The sequence below is a fragment of the Python bivittatus genome, unplaced genomic scaffold (assembly GCF_059951505.1).
Source record: "Python bivittatus isolate LINGU-HERP-01145 unplaced genomic scaffold, Pbiv_v1 ctg000610_np1212, whole genome shotgun sequence".
In the NCBI taxonomy this organism is placed as follows: domain Eukaryota; kingdom Metazoa; phylum Chordata; class Lepidosauria; order Squamata; family Pythonidae; genus Python; species Python bivittatus.
In genome coordinates this window covers 42,698,631-42,717,782 of record NW_028277088.1, presented here as the reverse complement: position 1 = coordinate 42,717,782, position 19,152 = coordinate 42,698,631, and the positions used below count along the sequence as shown (strand labels likewise).

The 19,152-nt window shown below is 35.3% G+C and overlaps 1 protein-coding gene across 1 annotated transcript in view; it reads right to left on the bottom strand.

Moving 5' to 3' along the window:
* The window catches only part of NEK11 (NIMA related kinase 11), a 91,993-nt gene extending 72,927 nt beyond the window's left edge, over window positions 1–19,066 (bottom strand). Inside the window, exons 1-2 of the mRNA XM_088150895.1 lie at window positions 18,940–19,066; window positions 12,777–13,028 (exon numbers count right to left, since the gene is read on the bottom strand). Coding sequence (XP_088007021.1) covers window positions 12,777–12,946 — 170 coding nt within the window. The 5' untranslated portion in view covers window positions 12,947–13,028; window positions 18,940–19,066. The remainder of the gene's footprint in view (window positions 1–12,776; window positions 13,029–18,939) is intronic.
* Window positions 19,067–19,152: the final 86 nt, after the last annotated feature.

Below are 19,152 nucleotides of genomic sequence, written 5' to 3'. Positions count from 1 at the left end.
TTCATTTAAAAGTACTGTTTAAACTTTTCAGAAAGTTGGAAGCTCTCGTGTAGGAACATGAAAGTGATCTTAGAAAAGAAAGGGCTAGATGCATACCAACAAAAAGGATTAGGGACTCAATTATTTGAACAGGAATGAATAAAAGATAAAAAGTATTCTTGCAAATACAAATCTCATTTGTATTTTTTCCAAAGAAAATGATAAATACTTTGATTACCCTTTTAAAGCTCTTTCCTCCCCTTAAACTGAAATGTAAATATTTATAGTTTAATTAAAATAAAGAAATTCCAATAGACACAAAAATAATTATGATGAACACCAGGGAACACAGAATACAACCACAATTATTGAAAGCCACACTAATGTTGCTTTACTGCCATCTACTGTTCTGATCTGTGTTATCTATAACCTACTGCTTCCCTGTTCAACTTCAACAGCTTTATTCAAATGTCACACCCTTTAATTTGTAACAGGAATAGATGGAAGGCTCTGTTATATTAGCGATACATGATCCATAGTTTGGTAATACCTTTATTAGGATTAACCAAAATGACACAATAGAGTGTGCAAGCTTTAGCATTTTATGAAGACGTCAGACAAGTCTGTTAGGAAAAAAGGAAAAGAATTATTCTCCTCCTCCTCCTCCTCCTCCTCCTCTTCCTCCTCCTTCTCCTCCTCCATTTTGGCCACAGACCAGCATAAGATAATATAAAATTGTAAAATTTTCAACCAGTAACAACATCAATCCAGACTATAACATGTAAAAGTAGCAGTACTATCACACGTCTGATATTAATGTTAATGCTATATAGAAGATGGAAGAGGCAACATCAAATATAAAATAAAATGTTTTAAATATTAATAAATATGTAAGATAACTAAAATAGCTATCATTGAACAAAAGTGATCTAAAGTGTAAAACACAGGAGATAACTAAAATTTAGCATTACTAACATAAGATTTTGAAAACTAAATGTAGGAATCATAATTAATCTTAAGACTATAATAGCCATGATACAGCAAAGATCAATAGCAGTGAACGTTAAAATCTAGATTTCTTAGACAATGGCACACTGATGTAAAAATCTCTTTCTGATTTACTAATCTACTGTCACTTGCATGCTGTTGCTAGCAGTCAATTCCTGGAGAGTACAACACTATAAACATAACCTTGTATGCATGATACAGCATGATTGTAGCCTGAAATTAAAAAACAAAGATTTGAGTTGTACAACTTGGAAATCTTTTGAATAGTGATATACTGTATAAAGCATTTCAAACGTCTCTATACATGAACACTGAAAGTGAACATGTTCAAAACACTCAATTTCCTTGGACATAAATGTTCTAGGCATTCCCTCCAAAACTGGCAAAGGGAGAGCATCTCCCCATACAAGAGTAAATGCCTTTCTATGTTTGGGAACTCTAACCGCATAAGCTATGCCACAGGTACTACTGTATATCTGTCACTGTCAGTAATTGGGAGATTTGGAGTGCTACGTTAAAATCATCCTGGCACTCTATATCCGGTATTTGTTACTTCAGCACAGAGCTACTGTAGCTTGATCAAACTCCAGGAACAGCAAACACCCTAGAGGACCTAATTTACTTCCCAGTTTAATTTCCTCTTTTGTTGATGCAGTTGATGTTAAATGACCTTCAGGGAAAGACATTTTTAGAGGAGTAATGGTATCAGATCACATTGTTGGATGAAGTGACAGGGAGGTTCAGACATGCATACTGGGTCTTAACAGGTTTAGAGTGGCAGTATAATAAAGGCTCTCCTAAATCTTACTGGGAAGAAGCAAGGATAATTGTCTACAGGTTGCTCTTGGGTAAGACTCGTAATTGGCCTTTTTATCAGAGGACCTGCAAAATGGGCAGATTCTTCTTCTGCAACACAGCCGCCTGAATATAGGCAATTATATTAAGAGCCAGATAGAGGGCTGATTTTGATGCAGTTGCCAAACAGGTAGCAACCAACCATGAGCTCTGATATTTATAAGAAGGTAAATATTGAATGTATGTGTACTGTATATGATAGATTTTCAATTGTTTGCTCAGGATGTAGGCTGGAAGGAACCATCTTAGTTGATCAAAATGAGCTAATTCAACAGGGCACTTCAAAAACCCTGGAAGCATGAATCCACCTCTGCAGGGCTATAAACAGAAGGCTCAAGGAACCACAGCAGAATACAGGTAGAAAAGAGAGATGCCACTATTATCTGTCATTCCTTCCTCCTCCAACCACCTGCTCATTAGTCTTTGGATACTGGGTCCATTCTCAACTAAACAGAAGCAGCACCAATGTAGATATGGTCTGAGTTTATATTATGAGGTTTGGGGCATTTTGCAGAGGACTGTCCTACTAAATCTCCTATCTGAAGCAGTGGCCAAGTGTTGTACTTATGTAAAAGAGAGGGGAGATTTTGCAAGCAAATGCCGTAACCACTCCAAAGGAACCCTCTACCTCCAGTTGCTCAGAGGGGAGCGTTTGAAAATTAAGTGAGGGCTTAGATCTAGGATGCTAAGCACTGACATTTGGTTTTTCCTGTTATTCTTCACACTGTATAATCCCCAGTGAGGGTAGAAAACACTGATAATAGTCTTTCATGTTCTAGACTAATTTCTGAAAACACAGTCCCTCACCGATTCTTTACTTGCACCCATCAAAAATCTCTGCAATTTAATTTGGCTTTTTTGAGTTTTCTATAATATGGGGATGTGGTCATGTGGTCAAGAAGGCATTACATTTGACTCTCAGGTGTTCCAAACTCACTGCTTACAAGGCCTGAAATCCCTTTCTCCAGCCCTCACAGATCAGCAGAGTGTCTCCCCATTTTACCTGCCAAGAATTCTAAATTTATAGGTTAGGTGGGGGAACCAAAGGGAGAAATCCTTGTCCCACCCATCAATTTCATGATGATACTATAAATTTTGTTCCTGGTGCACAGATTTCTGCTGGCACCAATACCCCATATCTGTGATGAAATTAGTCTGCCTAAAATAGGAACCTGGTGATACTTTACAGAAAGAATTTATTCACTCCTCCTCATCACCAGTCAGTGTCACAATTTTTTTGGTCAAGAAGGATAATTCTTGACAAGTTGTTCAAGACTACTAGCTTCCACACTCTCTAATCATTACAGATTACTATCTCCTCCCCCTTATCTCTGAACTCTTATAAAAGTTATAGAAGGTACATGTTTTATCAAGTAAGATGTCAGACGAACTTATAACCTGGTTTGTATGAAAGAGAGAATGAGTGTTTTTGACATTTGTTATGGAAATTCTAAGTATATGGCAATACCTTTTGGCTCGTTCTTAAGCCCCTCAGTCTTCAGGAGATCTACAAAGCACATATTTCATGGCACTTTTTCAGTATATAAACATAATGCATTTTGAGGCTAAGAAAGAAAGTCTGAAGAATTCTCTTGCTCACTTTGTAACAGAACCCTCATATCTGATTAAAGATATACAATGACCTGAAATGACTTTTACTCTCCCAATTCCTCCCCCTGGTTTCTTGCCTCCTTTTTCTATATTATATATAATTTTATTTTCAAACCTCAGTGGTGCTGAAGAAAAGGCAACCAGCATGATCAGATGAACAAATCCAGTACACACAGTGGGGAATCATTTGTTATTGTATTAATTGATTCAGTTTCAGCAGAATGTTCTCTTTGGAATACCTTCAGAGAAACAAACAGGCTGCAAATTCAGGGATTTAGTACGCAGCAATCCACTGACAGTCTCTTGGATATTCATAAGTTACAGAGCTCCTTCTACCTTTAGATTTCATTTCAGTTGTAATAAGAAAGCATAAATAATTGAGAGACATGCAATAAATTATTCAGCTAAGTGCACAGTTTCCAAGGAATCCTAGCATGAGTCAGGATTAATGGTATAATGCAAGCTAGAGGCAAAAGTTGTGCTGGCCCCCCACTATTACCACATGCAGGAGCAGCACTGGGTGCTTGGCACTTCTCAGCATGGGCCTTCCACCTAGAGAACATATTAACACCTCTTGAATATTAATGGAGTTGAAGCCCCTACTGCCTGCTGTGTACTTCTGTTGCTTGGTTGGGCATGCCTATCGAACAGTAAAGCTTAACTCAAAGCTTCTTTCAATGCAACTGATTAGGACTTTTGTTAATCCAAAGATGACTGCAGTGTCTTCCCAGTGACCAGTGTTCAATAGTGATGGATACTCAGCTATTAGAACCAATGAATAATACAGATATAGGCTAATTGGATAAATGGCCTTTTAGAAAAAAAAAATGAGAGGATGGGGAAGCAAACTATGCTGAATAGGGTGGCCTTTATAAATCTAAATTATAAATAAATAAACTCTGAAGAGTTATAGCTAGTTGTGATCATAAAAGTTTGTATGGAAAACCAGTATTTGTTCAGAAATATAGACAAAAATACTCCATCTAAACATCAGTGGATTTGTCCTTGCTTGTCCTTCATGAACTAGTAAGGAATCATACAGACCAGAAGCTGGAAGACTGATAAGACAGTAAGACAATTATAGGGATATGTTAATTAGTCATTTTTTTGCACCAACCCTCTCTCTTGGGAATCAGAATTTCCCCCTTTCTGCCCTCAACATTTTGTTCTCCTATCATCCCATCTAATTCTATTTCAGTTCTGTACTGATGTTAGTTGCAATGGTTCATTAGTTATGTGACATACAATTTGTAGTTTTAAAATGAAAATACTTAAAAAGCAAGGAAGCACTATTTTATTATTTTTTTTTAATATTTTTTTATTTTTACAACAAACACAGAACATACATGAACAAACAAAAACATAAAAAGGCATAAAAAAAGCATCTTCCATTTTATACCGTGTGTCAACCAGTTACCAACTCGCTGGTGCCCCTTTCATAATCTTAAATTCTCATATCATCTATTCAAAATATACTTGTATACTTATCAATTAACAATTATTAATCATTCATAGCTAATCTATAGAATCATTTATTACAAGAAATTTTAACTTTCAATAGGATTAGTAATACATTTTCATCTATCGATTATATGTGTATATATATAATAATTAATATCAAATTTCTATTATAAAATTTCCTAATCCATTACATTACTATATTTTCTCAGTGTCATATAAAATTACTTATCTTCTTACTCTAATTTCAAATCTCAATTTAACTCATCTCTGCACATTCCATAATTTTCAATAACTTCCTCCTGCATAAGTACTTTTTAATTTTTCCAATTCTTAAAAGTTACAGTTCTAACCAGTATCAGTTACAATATCAGTTACAGTTCTAACCGGATTACAGTTCTAACCAGATTCTTCACTACATGTTTCAACAAAAATGTCTCTAGTTTAAAATCTATATGTTACTATATTCAACCATGTATAAATTTTAGTCTAATCTCTTGAAACATTTACAATCAAATACAATTTTTAACTATATATCTCGGATTTATACTTTATTCCAGCGCTTGCATAATTTTGAGTTCACCCTTTTCATTCAATATCCCAAAATATCTAGCTGTTTATTCCTTTTTCTATATTATTGGATAAAAGAAAGCAATAATAAATGTCCTTTCAAACATTCTGCTTTTTGAAGCTTCTGTCAGTTCCATCATTGTTGTATTCCCCTCATTTTTTCTTTAAACATCTAAAGTAGTTTCTTTCAATATTGTTTTACTTCTTCTTTTTGTGCATTCTCTTAGTACGATTTTCCATTATAATCTTGTATAATCTTTTTCTCACCCTCAGTGCCAAGAACAAGTCTGTCCCTCTTCATTTATCAGTTGATTAACCCTTTTAATTCTCAGTTTATAGGCCTCACAATAATTCTGTTTAATGTTTCTGATTTCTTGTACTATTTCTTCCTTTTCCATTGATCCCGTTTTATGTTTAATTAAGTCCATTTTAGCTTTAATATCTTTTTTTCTTTTTTTTTTGCGGGAATTTCTGCAGCTCTTCTTCCAGTTTTTTATAGTCATCCTCAATAGTTTAAAGATCTTTTTCTGCATTGTGTTTCTCGTATAGTTTATTATCTTGATAAACCTTCATTGAGTCAAAGGATTCTTTATCTTTGTTCTTGCCAAAAATAAGAAAAAGAAAAGAGCAAGAGGAGAAAAAAAAAAGAAAAAGAAGAGGAGGGAAAAGACTAAGTCTCTTTAAAAAAAATCCAACTGAGGGGGGAATAGAGAGCAAAGCAGAGCTTCTAGCAGAAAGAAGAGCTACTGCCACTAATCAGGGCTCTTGTGACTAGCTCAAACTTTCCATCTTGATATTTTCAAAATCGCTTTCAACTCCACTTTCTTGTTTATAGTTACGGATGGCACCTGTATAAACATGCACATCCCACTATCTTTTTAGAAAGCCCAGGGTCCTTGAGCATGCGTCACAATGGAAGAAAAAAGGCACTATGTCGAGCCTCTAGATGGCAGTGCAACTTTCTTTCATTTACTTTCTCTTAACTCCACTTTCCCCATTTCAAAATCAAAAAGTATAAATTTCTTATAACAATAAAGAAATCTTAGTCAAAAAAAAGGCTTAAGATAGAGTTATTGAGTATTAAAAAGAAAAAGCCAATCCAGTTAAAAATATATTTTTTTAAGAGAAAAACATCTTGCCAATTCCACTAAAAAGGGAAAGTTGAAAAGAAAAAAAATTTTCGCCCCTTTTTTTATAAGGCTCAATCTCGCCGCTTAATCCACTTTTCTTCACTTTTAAAAATCTCTTTAAGTTACTTAAGGTGTTCTCTAAGAATAGTTGAATAGTAAAAGTCCATCTTACCCAGTTGACACCCCTCTCTTCCTTCTTCCTTTGGAGCTGTCCCGGCTTTCGCAGCCATTTTGGCTGGCTCTCCTCCGCCGGCTTCAAGAGCTTCTCCCGGGATCAATCTGGGACTTGCGGCGTCCCTGAGATCCGCGGGACGTGCCCTTTGCGATCGCCATCTCTACGGGACGGCTTAGGTCCATCGGGACCGTCCGGTGGAGGAGATATCGGCTGCGGTCCTGGGAGCCCAGGATCGCCCTCCATATCGCCGCGACGCCAGCTCCGCCCTCTCCCACTATTTTATTATTTTAATGGTCCTATATACACTATGTGCTCAAATGTCTCATTAAAACTGTTTTTACTTCTTAGCCTAGAGTTATAGAATTGCTAGAAAAAGTGGCAAATACTATCTTGTTAACAGAGTACTGAGTACACCCAGAAGACTGAATTATAATATCCAAAGTTCTATCCTGATTCATGCCAAATGACTGTTGGATACATCATCCCCATGCATCAAAGTGTTTCCTTATAGTGCAGAATAGATGGGGACAAGTGAGAATTCTATGCTACCATCATATATTAATTTGGTATCTGTTTATCTAATTCTAGAAAGCCATCGCTTTTCATTTACATTTTTCCACGTTTCCTCCATCAGTTCAAGGCATTTTTCTTCTATTTTATTTTAGCAACAATCCTATGAGATAAATTAAGTTGAAAGAAAGTGTTGTCCAAGATCACTTAGCAACTATTAAAGGTGGGTGGGGATTTAAATTTATGCCTCACTACCTGGTGCCTGACGTTCTAATTCAGCTTTCCCTATGTGATGTCCTCAAAATATATTGATATACAACTGTAATCATCATCAGCCAGCATGTTAATAGGCAAGCTAAAGCAGACAGGAAAATTGCAAAGAATTTGAATGAATGACATGTTTCTGTCTTCATTTTTGAGGGTACAGGACAGATACCCCTCCTGGAGTTTTTCAGAAGGATAATCAGATGAACTGAAGCAGACAGAGATAACAAGATAGGAAGTTAAAAGCCTAGCTGACACACTTAAAATAAATAAATTACCAGTTCTAGATGGTAGCCATCTGAAGCACCTTAAAAGATAAAATGTGAAACTTTTTTGGGGGGGGGTACCTTCAAGTCAGTGTTGATTCCTGGTGATAGCCTGGACGAGTCCCTGCAGTTTTCTTGGCAAGATTTCAGAAATGGTTTGCCATTGCCTGCTTCCCAGGGCTGGTAGTTGTTATTTGCTTATAAATTATTTGAGTTAGGATAAGCAATGAAATGGCCTAGTATGTTAATGATTTCAAACATTATAGGACACTGAAACAGAATAACGAAACTAAAACCCTCTTCCCATTCTGGATAAGCAACATTATGCATAGCACAAAAAACAAGTAGGAAATAACAGACCAAAGTAAATAAATGCACGAGAAAAGAAAAGAAAAGAAAAGAAAAGAAAAGAAAAGAAAAGACAGCTAGATCTAGTTTATACCACTCATTATACCTCTCACTATACCTCTCCATACCTTCTGTCTTTTCCATCTATACCTTGCAGAGCATCCTTGCTTCCATCACATTGATACAATCCTTCATGCCCCATCTTTGTTTTTTAAAGTTCTTGCTTCTCTTTAAGATCACATCAAGTTCACTCAACCAAGACTTTCTTGACCTTTCTCTTCCTTTCAATCTATTTATTTTTCCTTCAGATATTGGTTTTGCAATTTGGTTCTCATTCATTCTTCTATGTAATTAAACCCTTTACTCCTGTCATATCAATTCGTTTCTGTATTCAGTCCACCTTCATTTAGCATGCATTCATTCTAGGTTCTCTCTCATTACACATACTTAAGTAATCTTTTCCCATTGCATTCAACTTACTTTTATGTTTCTCCACACATACTCAACTCTCACTTCCATATAACAAAGTGGGTAGAAGCATGCTCCTATACATAGGCTTTTTTGTTTCTTTTGACAAATTTTCATTCCTTTCAACAGTTTGCACAGTATCCACTATCTTCAGTAAATATTTTTTCATGGGCACAAATTCATAATTTTGCTCTAGATTTTTTTTCATTTATATATAACTTACAATGATACACGGTATTTTTTCTGTCAAACACAACTGTCTTCATTTCTGATAGACTAATTTTCGGATTCATACTCCTCATTGCATTATATAGTCAATCTAACATTCAATTTCTCTGCCAACAATACGGCTTCATCTGCATACAAAAATACATGCACAGGTTCATGTCCCCAACTAATACATGGCTAATGTAACCACAAACATTCCTTATACATTTGTCCATCAACACATTAAATGATAACAAGCACTTCACACATTCTTGCCCTAAATCATGCTGAAAGATGAATTATTAGCTAAGCATCCCATTTATTCTCATGCATGAAATGAGCTCCAAAAGGATCTTTCCAAACTGGATGAACAGGCCTCAAAATAGAAAACAGAGAACAATAAACAAGTGCCAATAGATATACACTTGCACAAAAACTCCAAACTTTCCATATACATAACAGATCTGAACTGTTAGTGACTGGAATAGAATAATTGAGTCATGCTGTATAACTCAATGAAAATGTTACACCAATGTCTGATTGCTGTGAAAAAGGCAAATTCCACGCAATCATTTTGAAGGAAATTGAAAACAAAATAGCTAATACAGTAATGTTCTTATATGTTATATATAAATCTATGATAAAGCTGAATTCGGAATACTGTACAATATACAATTCTGGTGACTAGACCTAAAAAAAGAATATTGTGGAACTGGAAATTGGGTGCAAAGAAGGCCAACCAAAATTATTATAGAGATAAAGCAGCTGCTCTATGAGTAAAAACATACCTGGAGATGTTTAGCTTAGCATGCAATTTAGAAATATACAGATAAACTGCTTTCTCCCTGCTAGATTCTGGGTTATGTTAGTTTGATCTGGCCCTGGTGGATGGCCCCATTATTGTATCATTGTTTTTGCTTTATTTTTAATTTTTTTTATGTCATTCAAAGCAGCTTCTAAAAGGTCACATTCTAAAACTCTTATAAAGCAAATCCCAAAGATGCTGGAAATTAATATTAAATGAACATTTTAAGAACATGTTTAGTTGCATATACTGTATGAAACTCAGCCCATGTTAGATGAAAAAGACCTCATATTTTACTAATAAGATTCCAGCAGGTACTTCTATTTTCCCAATCATTTCTGTGATAAATGATTGAAAAAAATTCCCCAGTGGGACTGTTTTAATGATAGAGGAGGATAGAAAAAGAATAAATAAATAAATAAGAATGTCTTGCATCAAAACTATATAAATTTGTTGGTTGAAGCGTTTTCTTACACTATATTGACCATTTCCACTGGAATTCCATTCTAGGTGAGATAACTGAAGCTATTATTCAATTTTTCTACCTGATCTAACTAGAGAGAGAATATCAGCTAGCCTTACACTGTGTGTTCTTTGCTAAGCAACAAGGTCTAGTATAGTACTTGGTGAGCACAGGAAAGAAACGCAGAAGCAGGAGAACCAGTAGAAAAGACAAAGGAATAAAGATTGCATGATTGAATAGAAAAACAATCCTTCTCTTCTAATAAGCAGTAATTCCCAGATTGGCCTATATGACATTAGGGAGGGAGGGAGGGAGGGAGGGAGGGAGGATATATATATAAACACCATAATACTTAAAAATCATGAACACCAATCAAACTTCCAAATTATAGATTTAATGAAAGTCCCTTCAGGAAAAAATCTACAAGCTTTCTGGGAAATCATAAACAAATATTATTAAGAGCGGTATATTCTAGAAATCAGACCACACAAATTTCTTCTACTGTGCAAGCTTTATATAAAAATATATACATTTGACTGATGATTTCTCAAAATATTAACTTTTCTTCTTAATCTTTATTCTAATAGTAATGCAACAATAGTATCTTGGAAATTTGCAGCAGCTGAATGGTGGGGGATACATGTCCTAAATAATTAAACAATGTCAGTATATAAATAATATAGGGTGGAATAGAGAACTTGTCTCAGCAGCAGGTACAAGGACTGTACAAGGTCACAAATGGGTATTATGTAATAACAGTTTGTAAAATAATAGTAAATTATATGTTTTCTTACTATATCTAGTAAGAAACACTAAGACAGACAAAAACCAGGCATCATGTTCTGAAATCTAATGGGAGCTTTAGTAGCATACTAGTACTGCAGCTCCATATAAATTTTGTTTCAATATTACAATGTAGGAAAACAAATTCAGCAGATGTATTTTTAATGATTGTCATAAAAAAGGAGGTATTCTTGAAAACAATAGTTGGAATATTTTAGCACAACAGATTCTGAGCAGAAATAGCTCATTGTTTTCAGCAGTCCATGACAATTCCTAGCTCTTCCCAGTGCTAGTTTTGCTAAATGAAACATTTTCTTAAATTACAGAAATAAATATTGGTGCAAGATTATTCCGATGCATTTAATATTCGAGCAGAAATATCACTGTAGCTTTTGCTTCTTTTCCCCCATTGTAATTTATTTCAATTGCAAAAAAGGGTAATCTGAGTATTAAAAAGATTGACCATCATTTTTGTTAAAAACTGCTGTGCCACCCTAGAAATTTCAACTTTACTACAGAGCTAGTTATACATTGGCTCCATCAAGTGGTACATTGCTAAATTGCAGGTTTCTCTAAGCAGAAAAGTATGTATGTGTGGGCTTTCAAGTCTTGGTGACTGCCTGGACTAGACCCTGTAGTCTTGGCAAGATTTTCAGAAGTGGTTTGCCAATGCCTCCTTCCTAGAGCTGAGAGTGACTGGCCCAAGGTCACCTAGCTGGCTTTGTACCTAAGGAGGGACTAGAATTCAGTCTCCCAGTTTTTAGCCTAATGCCTTAACCGCTACACTAAACTAGTTTTTTTAGATGCATGAAGAAAACTAGCAGTAAAATTTAAAATTAAAATATACAGTAGAAAAGGAATATATCAGGCCAAGACTATGTTGCTTAAGGAAGTACTTCTTTTCTTCAGACTTGTATATCTCTTGTTCAGTTCAATATTCACCTACATGTTATGAAAGAAGGCAGAACACTTTCTGTAAACTATGCCTAATTTTATAAATATCTCTATTCTTCCATGCTTGTTTTTTTCAAAACATAACTAAATATTTTAGATGTTGTAACCTTCTCCATAGGGAAACTGAACCAGCTATAAATTGTGTTGCATTTTTCTCAACCTTTTCCAGCTTTACAGTACTGTTGTTGAACTGTGGCAATTGGAAGGATATATGGCATTCCGAGAGAAGCATGCATAATAGATTCATATAAAAGCACAAGGTTTGGCAATTCATTTTAAACTTTTTCTAAATATTCCTAAGGTAGAATTTACTTTTTTAATAGCTGTAGCACACTCAATTGACATTTTCATCAAACTAGTCACCTTGACCGTAAGGTCTCTTTCTGGGTTACATACCACAATCTCAGACTCCTTTAGATGCATCATTTACAATTTAAAAAGTTGTCTCTTTGTTTTGGGCTGCAATAGTTGTCGCCTGTCAGGTAGGGGGACACTTTGCAGCAGCGTCTCAGAGTATACTAGCAGACGGAAAACTGAACTAGTGAACGACTATGCATTAGTTCAGGAAAAATCAAGCTGAAAATTTTAAAAGTGAATGAAGTATGAATAGAGGGAACACATTGCAGAAGAACATAGGGAAAATATGCATAATGCTGGAATCATGTATGTCCATATTATGACATAATTATTTCTGAAGTTTGTTAGGTTATTTTTGAGGAGATGTATTTAGGACAGTACCAGTTTTATCCTTCTCTAACGTATGGCTCCATACACTTAATATCAGTGAAAATTGGCTAAATATTGTTTGCAAATAACGATTATTCCATTATATTTCATCACTGCCTTAGAAGGCAATATTTAAACATTTAAGCAAAAATATATATTAGCAGTTTTAAATCAATTCATTTTACATAACACTTACAACTGTTCTTCTTCTTTTGCTTTCTTGTCAGAAACCAGATAAACTGTTCCAAAGCTTCCACGTCCAAGTTTTTGATGAATATTGTATCTTCCTGCAATCAATGTCTTTGACTGGGTAGAAATAGGTGTAAAAGATGTACCATGCTTAACTACTTCCTGGAATTTCAACATTACTCCATAGAGTCAAGGTAGCTCAATAGTTAATACTGAGTCTACAAAATTAATAATTTCTTGATCATGAAGGAATATTCACCTGCAAGAAGAAAAAGGCAGTATTCAATACACTCAGAATCATAACATATTTAATAGTTTTAACTTAATTCTTTTCCATTTTATTATAGTACTACAAGACCTTCCATTTTATTATAGTACTACAAGACCTTACAGAAGGAATTGACTCTTATACTCAAACTTCACTGCTACCACAAACTTAGAGTATGTCATTAGCTATATTTGAACATGCTAACTGATATTACCAGAACCATGCTTTATCAAGTTAGCCTATTTGCCTGGGTTTGCACAACACAATGAACCATAAACAACCCCATCACATTTAAACTAGGGTTACCTGAATTTGGCTGCACAATTCCTCATGACCTGAATTTGGCAGCAAAGAGGGATATACAAATCTAATTATTTGCTGCTATCTTGTAATGATCTGAATGTTGCAGTCCTGATCTGGTAACTCTATTTGTTTTAATTGCCTTATTAAACAGAACAAAAAAGGGGGGAATATAGTCCATCCATAATCTAGGCAATTTGTTCATAAGTCGCAAGTATAGTAACATCAGGTCTTCAGGCCATTGAGTAACTGGGGCCATAAATTTGAAAGACAACTTGAAAGTGCAGAGAATCTATTTCCATTATCTCAGCATCAATTTCCATGTAATAAGTATGTAGTTCAAAAGAAGATGGACACCCAAAATTATTAAACCCTGTCTGAAAGTCAGAGCCCTAGTGTGTTGTAAAGCCAGCCAGTATGGAATTGTGAAACCTGATTTGAATAACTGACTGCAATTCTTCATACTTCCTTATGAATACAAAGTAATTCCACTGTGATGTTACACATTCATTTGTTTATAGTTCAGACTTTCACATACACTATTACTTGAGTTTTCAAAACCAATAGCCCTGGACAACAATAGTCAATCTCCTTCTATTGAGATTTGTAATTTCCCTGAGACAATGTTAGAGTTCTCTCATTCTTCTCTTTCAAATTCCCTACCGAGACACCTGGGGCTAGATAGGAGTGGCTGGGGCCTAATAGCACATATTCTTGGTTAGGGGAGGGGGGGGGATTTAATTATTTGGGAGTTCATTCGCATACTTTCAAGCTTCAGAATCTTATATAGTAACTGAAATATTCAAGAGAAAACAGACTATACAGATGGTCCTCATTTAACGACATCAGCTTTCCTTTGCTTTACAGACCTGCAAAGGTCATAAATGCAAGGATTGGTTGCAAAGTTACTTTTTCATCACTGTCATAACTGTAGTTGCTGCACAAGGCAGTCACTAAATGAGGACTTCCTGTATGCACAAAGTCTTTATAAACTTATGAAGCTTTTACTGAATGCAGTTTGCTTAAGCATCTCGCACAGTTTTCTCACTGTGAATGGGCCACCAAGTTTGTAAGAGGTGCTGGGAGAGACAGGGTGCCAAAATCTGATGGTAACACATGAATGGTGAAGTCTTACAAAATTTTGTCCCTTATAGCTTTCCTCATAATCTCTTGCAGGTAGCATCTGTCACATTCCTTTCCATGTCATCTCAGCCTTTCATTGACCATTCCATGAACAGCTGCATGGCAGTTCTTATCTTTGATAGCTGTTATTTTAGATCTTATCTGATCTTGATGGACTGCTTCTCTGTGACCTGCTTCATAGCAGCTTTTATCTCTGGTCTGATTGCTTCCTTACTTTTCACCTTCCTTTGCATATCTGCATTTTTCCTCAGGTTCAATTTCCATTCATCTATCTCTCCCAGTATTTTATTTGTTGTAACAATAACCTCATTCAAACAACACACCAAGCCAGATTAACAGTAGACCTAGTTTATCATAAATCAGTGGAATACCCTGACCACTGTTTTTATTCATGTTACTTAGGTTTAACTAAACAAGAGCTTATTCTATAATCCACATCTGGATGAATCACTTTATAATATAGGAAGCCCTCCTTTTTTACTTCTGAATACAGAGATAGAAAGTTAGAGAAGGCCCAAAATGGGACCACTCTAGCCAGAGTTTCCTTTTTCCTTATTTGCTTTTCAGTTGGGGCGTGGTGGTGAAACAGGGTCTCAAAAGAAATGTGGGAGGTAACTGTGCCACTGTGGTTTTAATTTATTTTTAAATATTTTAATGATATTGTAAAATCATATTATAAAAAAAATACTACTGCTTTGGTGGCTGGGATAGTAAAATAGCTGCTAACCAGCAAATTAACTCTAGACTCAATTTATTGCTACACTGAACCAAGAGATAAATATAATAACCAATGTTCACATCAGACTAGGTTTGATATGCCTATGAATGTATGACATGTAAAAATTACTGTCATTGCTTAACAGTAAAAAAAAAAAAATCACCACTAGATAGCTTGTTTGCTTGAGCAAATTGGAAGATTAAATAATGCTCTTAGCTGAATATTAAAAGTAAGATAGGGAATGCATCATTCTCTGTTAAAAAATACATCATAATATTTGCAAAGAAGTATAATCATAAACTGCTTTTCCAATTACCTCTTCAATTTATTAACTAACACTTTCCTTGTTCCCTAAAATACTCTGAATGTTGCACATGAACTCCAAAAAAATTGAACTTTTAAACAAAATGTATATGCACTAATTACAATATATTGTGGTCCCACATTTAGCTTATTTACACATAAATACGTCACTCATCTATTTCTTTTCTTTCTTTACTATTTTTATTCATACCTTAGAAACTTGCCTCATGCCACATCCACTGATTAATATTTTTTTTGTGCTATACCTCTCCTATCTTTTTAAAATTTATCCCTCCATATGACCTACTTACAACTTACTTTTCCTTTTCAGCTTATAACCCCATTAAAAAATCTTAGCTAACATTTTCATTGATGACAGAAAATAAAATATCCTGTTGGATAAATATATTTATTTAAATATTTACCACTACCATAAAACTATATACTTAGATGTATGTCACTAATATCTATCTAGGACAGATTAAGCTTCTCTCTGAATGCAATCCTGTGCTTATCCTATCACTGATTTATTTTGAATTTTATTTCATTTTGTATTGGACTGTGTATTACATTTGACAATACCATAATTCTTTTAATGGTAAACATTATTCTTAAATCAGATCCCATGCCATCTAAATGGCTAATGTTATTATTATTACACTTGTCTATCATCATTCTAAAAGTTGACAACCACACTGTAGAAACTATTTGCAAAATCTTATTAATTAAATAAGCAAGTTTAACTTCAAAACCAGCAGCATGCCTAAAATTAAACAGTAGCTTTCTTCCTCAAACTGATCACAAATTTCAATGAGGCCTGTGGATATGCAATTTGTAACAATAACACCAAGTGTGTAAAACTGTTCTGACACCCAGCTGCTGAGATACTGACACATCCTGTGCCAAGGACTTGTACTTGGCAGTGTGATTTTCTAATGAAGTACAGCCAAAATTCTAATTATTAAAAGCGATTTTCACAATAGAATAAATGAACTGTAACCTTGGAATTAAAAAAAATGCTTAAATCAAATAGATTATCAGCATCTTTCTGGTTCTTTTGTGGAGTCCTTTGTGCTCTCTGAGCTTGGTTGTTTGCTTGTAGATGTTTCATTATCCGACTAAGTAACATCATCAGTGCTAGTTGGGAAAACACCAATGAAACATTACATATTATTATGCACTTTACTTTTTCTACTAATGCTATAATAATTATAGGGTGGAATTCAGTGTTACATGAATAATCTGCTCAAGTGATAGACTTTCGTTTGTTTTTTGCTTTTCTTGTAAGTTTTTCTGAGCAGGGATTCTCTGGAACAAATCACAAACAAGGGGCTACAGGAGAGAATTTCCTTTCTTTCTTCCTTTCTCCTGTTCTGTTTGGTAGAAGCTACTCCTGGTCAGGCTTTTGAAACAGGCAGTTAGGTAAGCTCTTTTGATTATGTAGTTTTGTTTGTCATGAATGTATACTGTTATGATGGTTTTAATCTTTGTATACCACCCAGAGTCACTGCTGTGAGATAGGCAGCTCTATAAATTGTATAAATAAATAAATAAATAAAGCTATCAGATTCTGTTCACTGATACACAAAGTGTATCTCTGCAATAACTAAGTTAGGTATTATGGCATATTATGACGTCATTATTTTTCTACAAGATCTTACAATTTCATTAGATGCATGTCAGTTCATTCCAGACTGTGCCGTGTCAATGTTCCCAGTTTCAAAATGGGTTATTACATTAAGTTTGCCAAACGTAAAGTTCGTAATACTTAATTAAAGGGCAATGTCATCTAGTGCAACCAGGTAGTTTACCTTCTCTGCTGCTGCTCCTGCTCTTTGAAACAGCATCCTTGCTGCGATTCAGTTAGTCCTGACCCTGCCTGCCTTTCAGAAGGCCTTAAAGACCTGGATTTTTTCCTCAAGCACTGAGTCCTGGAGTGATATCACTTGCTAGATGAGTTTTTTCTCAGCACTTATGTGCTTGTATGTTATTGTTTTTATACTTTGTTTTATTGTGTATTTTTTATTGTCTTATTGATTATATATACCAACCTGAGTTGCTGGGTAGGACGGCTATATAAATCAATTAAATAAATCAATTAGGTAAATATTCCAGTTTTCCTGCTTGTTTTATGCACCTGATACTGAAAATGACATGCATCCAATAATTCTTAAACTATATTGATATAATAGCAAATAATAACCATGAATATAGATATAATTAATAAGGTATTTAACATTTCTAGTCTATTTAACTACTAAAAGTAGCCCAAACTGTTCTTGATGATTTATCTGAGGTCGGTCTCATTAGGGAGAAAGTCAGCTGGACTGGATCTGCTTGGATTATTGCTATATAAACCTGATGTAGCATTTTAAAGCCTTACTATTGTTATTTTGCCAAAATCACCAGTCACTGAGCTGGAATCATACGATTAAATATTTACATGTTCAAGGAGATTATTATTTTATCAGGCACACAAATGGCACACACATTGGCACACACAGATTATTTTATCAGACAACAGGTGGCACACAAACATCAGGCACACACAGTGAGCTGCTGTGATAAAAGATAAGTTATCTGCAGTTATCTTAAGACACAGAAATTTACCCAAAGCTGCTTACTAAATCAAGAGGATTTTAACTAAGGCAGAATGTTTCTGGAAGATCTGCTAGCATTATCTGTCAGATATCATTGCTATTCTGTGTTTCCTTCATTTGGGAGCTTCATTGGTAATTCTCCTATCTTTTGCCACTGCTTCTTCCATCTTTTTTACTGCACAAATCTATCAAAGAAAATAACATATAATAACTGTGCAATGCCTTTTAATGGTAGCTTTAGAAGCCACCCATCTAGAATGGCCCTGCTTCATTCACAGAATTTTTATAAAAGAAAGGCAAAGTCTCCATGATGGCTTGCTTGCTCAGCTACCAGTGATTCAATGGATATATCCATGTGGTTTTCCTGGCAATATTACATAAGTGGTTTGCCAGTGCCTTCTTTCAGGATTGTTTTTAACTTCCCAATCTAGCCTACAGTCCCAGGGTTCCCTAATGGTCTCCCATCCAAGTACTAACCAGGTCTGATCCTGCTTATCTAGATGCTGCCACTTGCTGTTACCTTAAAGGAGACCCAGACAATATCACCCTCCTTCTGTAATCTTCCCATGACTTTCATTGCTTCTTTTGCTGTTTCTGTTAAAATTGTAGTATCAGTTATAGTGGCAGGCAAAGAGAAGAGGATCCCAATGAAAAGTGCCATCGTTTGTATCCCCAATAAAATTCCATGGAGGAGACAACTCTTCAATAAAAAAAATCGGGATGATTTAGGGTCCGTGAGAGTCAGTATACATTGAAATATCAAATACAGACTCTTTGGGATACGCAGGTCGCAAAAAATGGGATTGCGCAAAGCAGCTGCGGGTGGGGGTTCATTTACCTTGTCCACCAGTTCCATCCAAAACTGAGGGGGACGCGGGGGTTGTATCCTTCGCGTAGGTCCCTCTGCCCCGTCCAACCAACACCTGCCTTGCTCTCTTCTTTCAGTAAAGTTCGCCGTCTCCCGCTTCCTCAGTGTTTGGCTTCTGTTGCTAGGCTACGGCACTCTGCGACGTGGGAATGTACGCTTCCGCATGCTGGCTGGGGAGTTCTG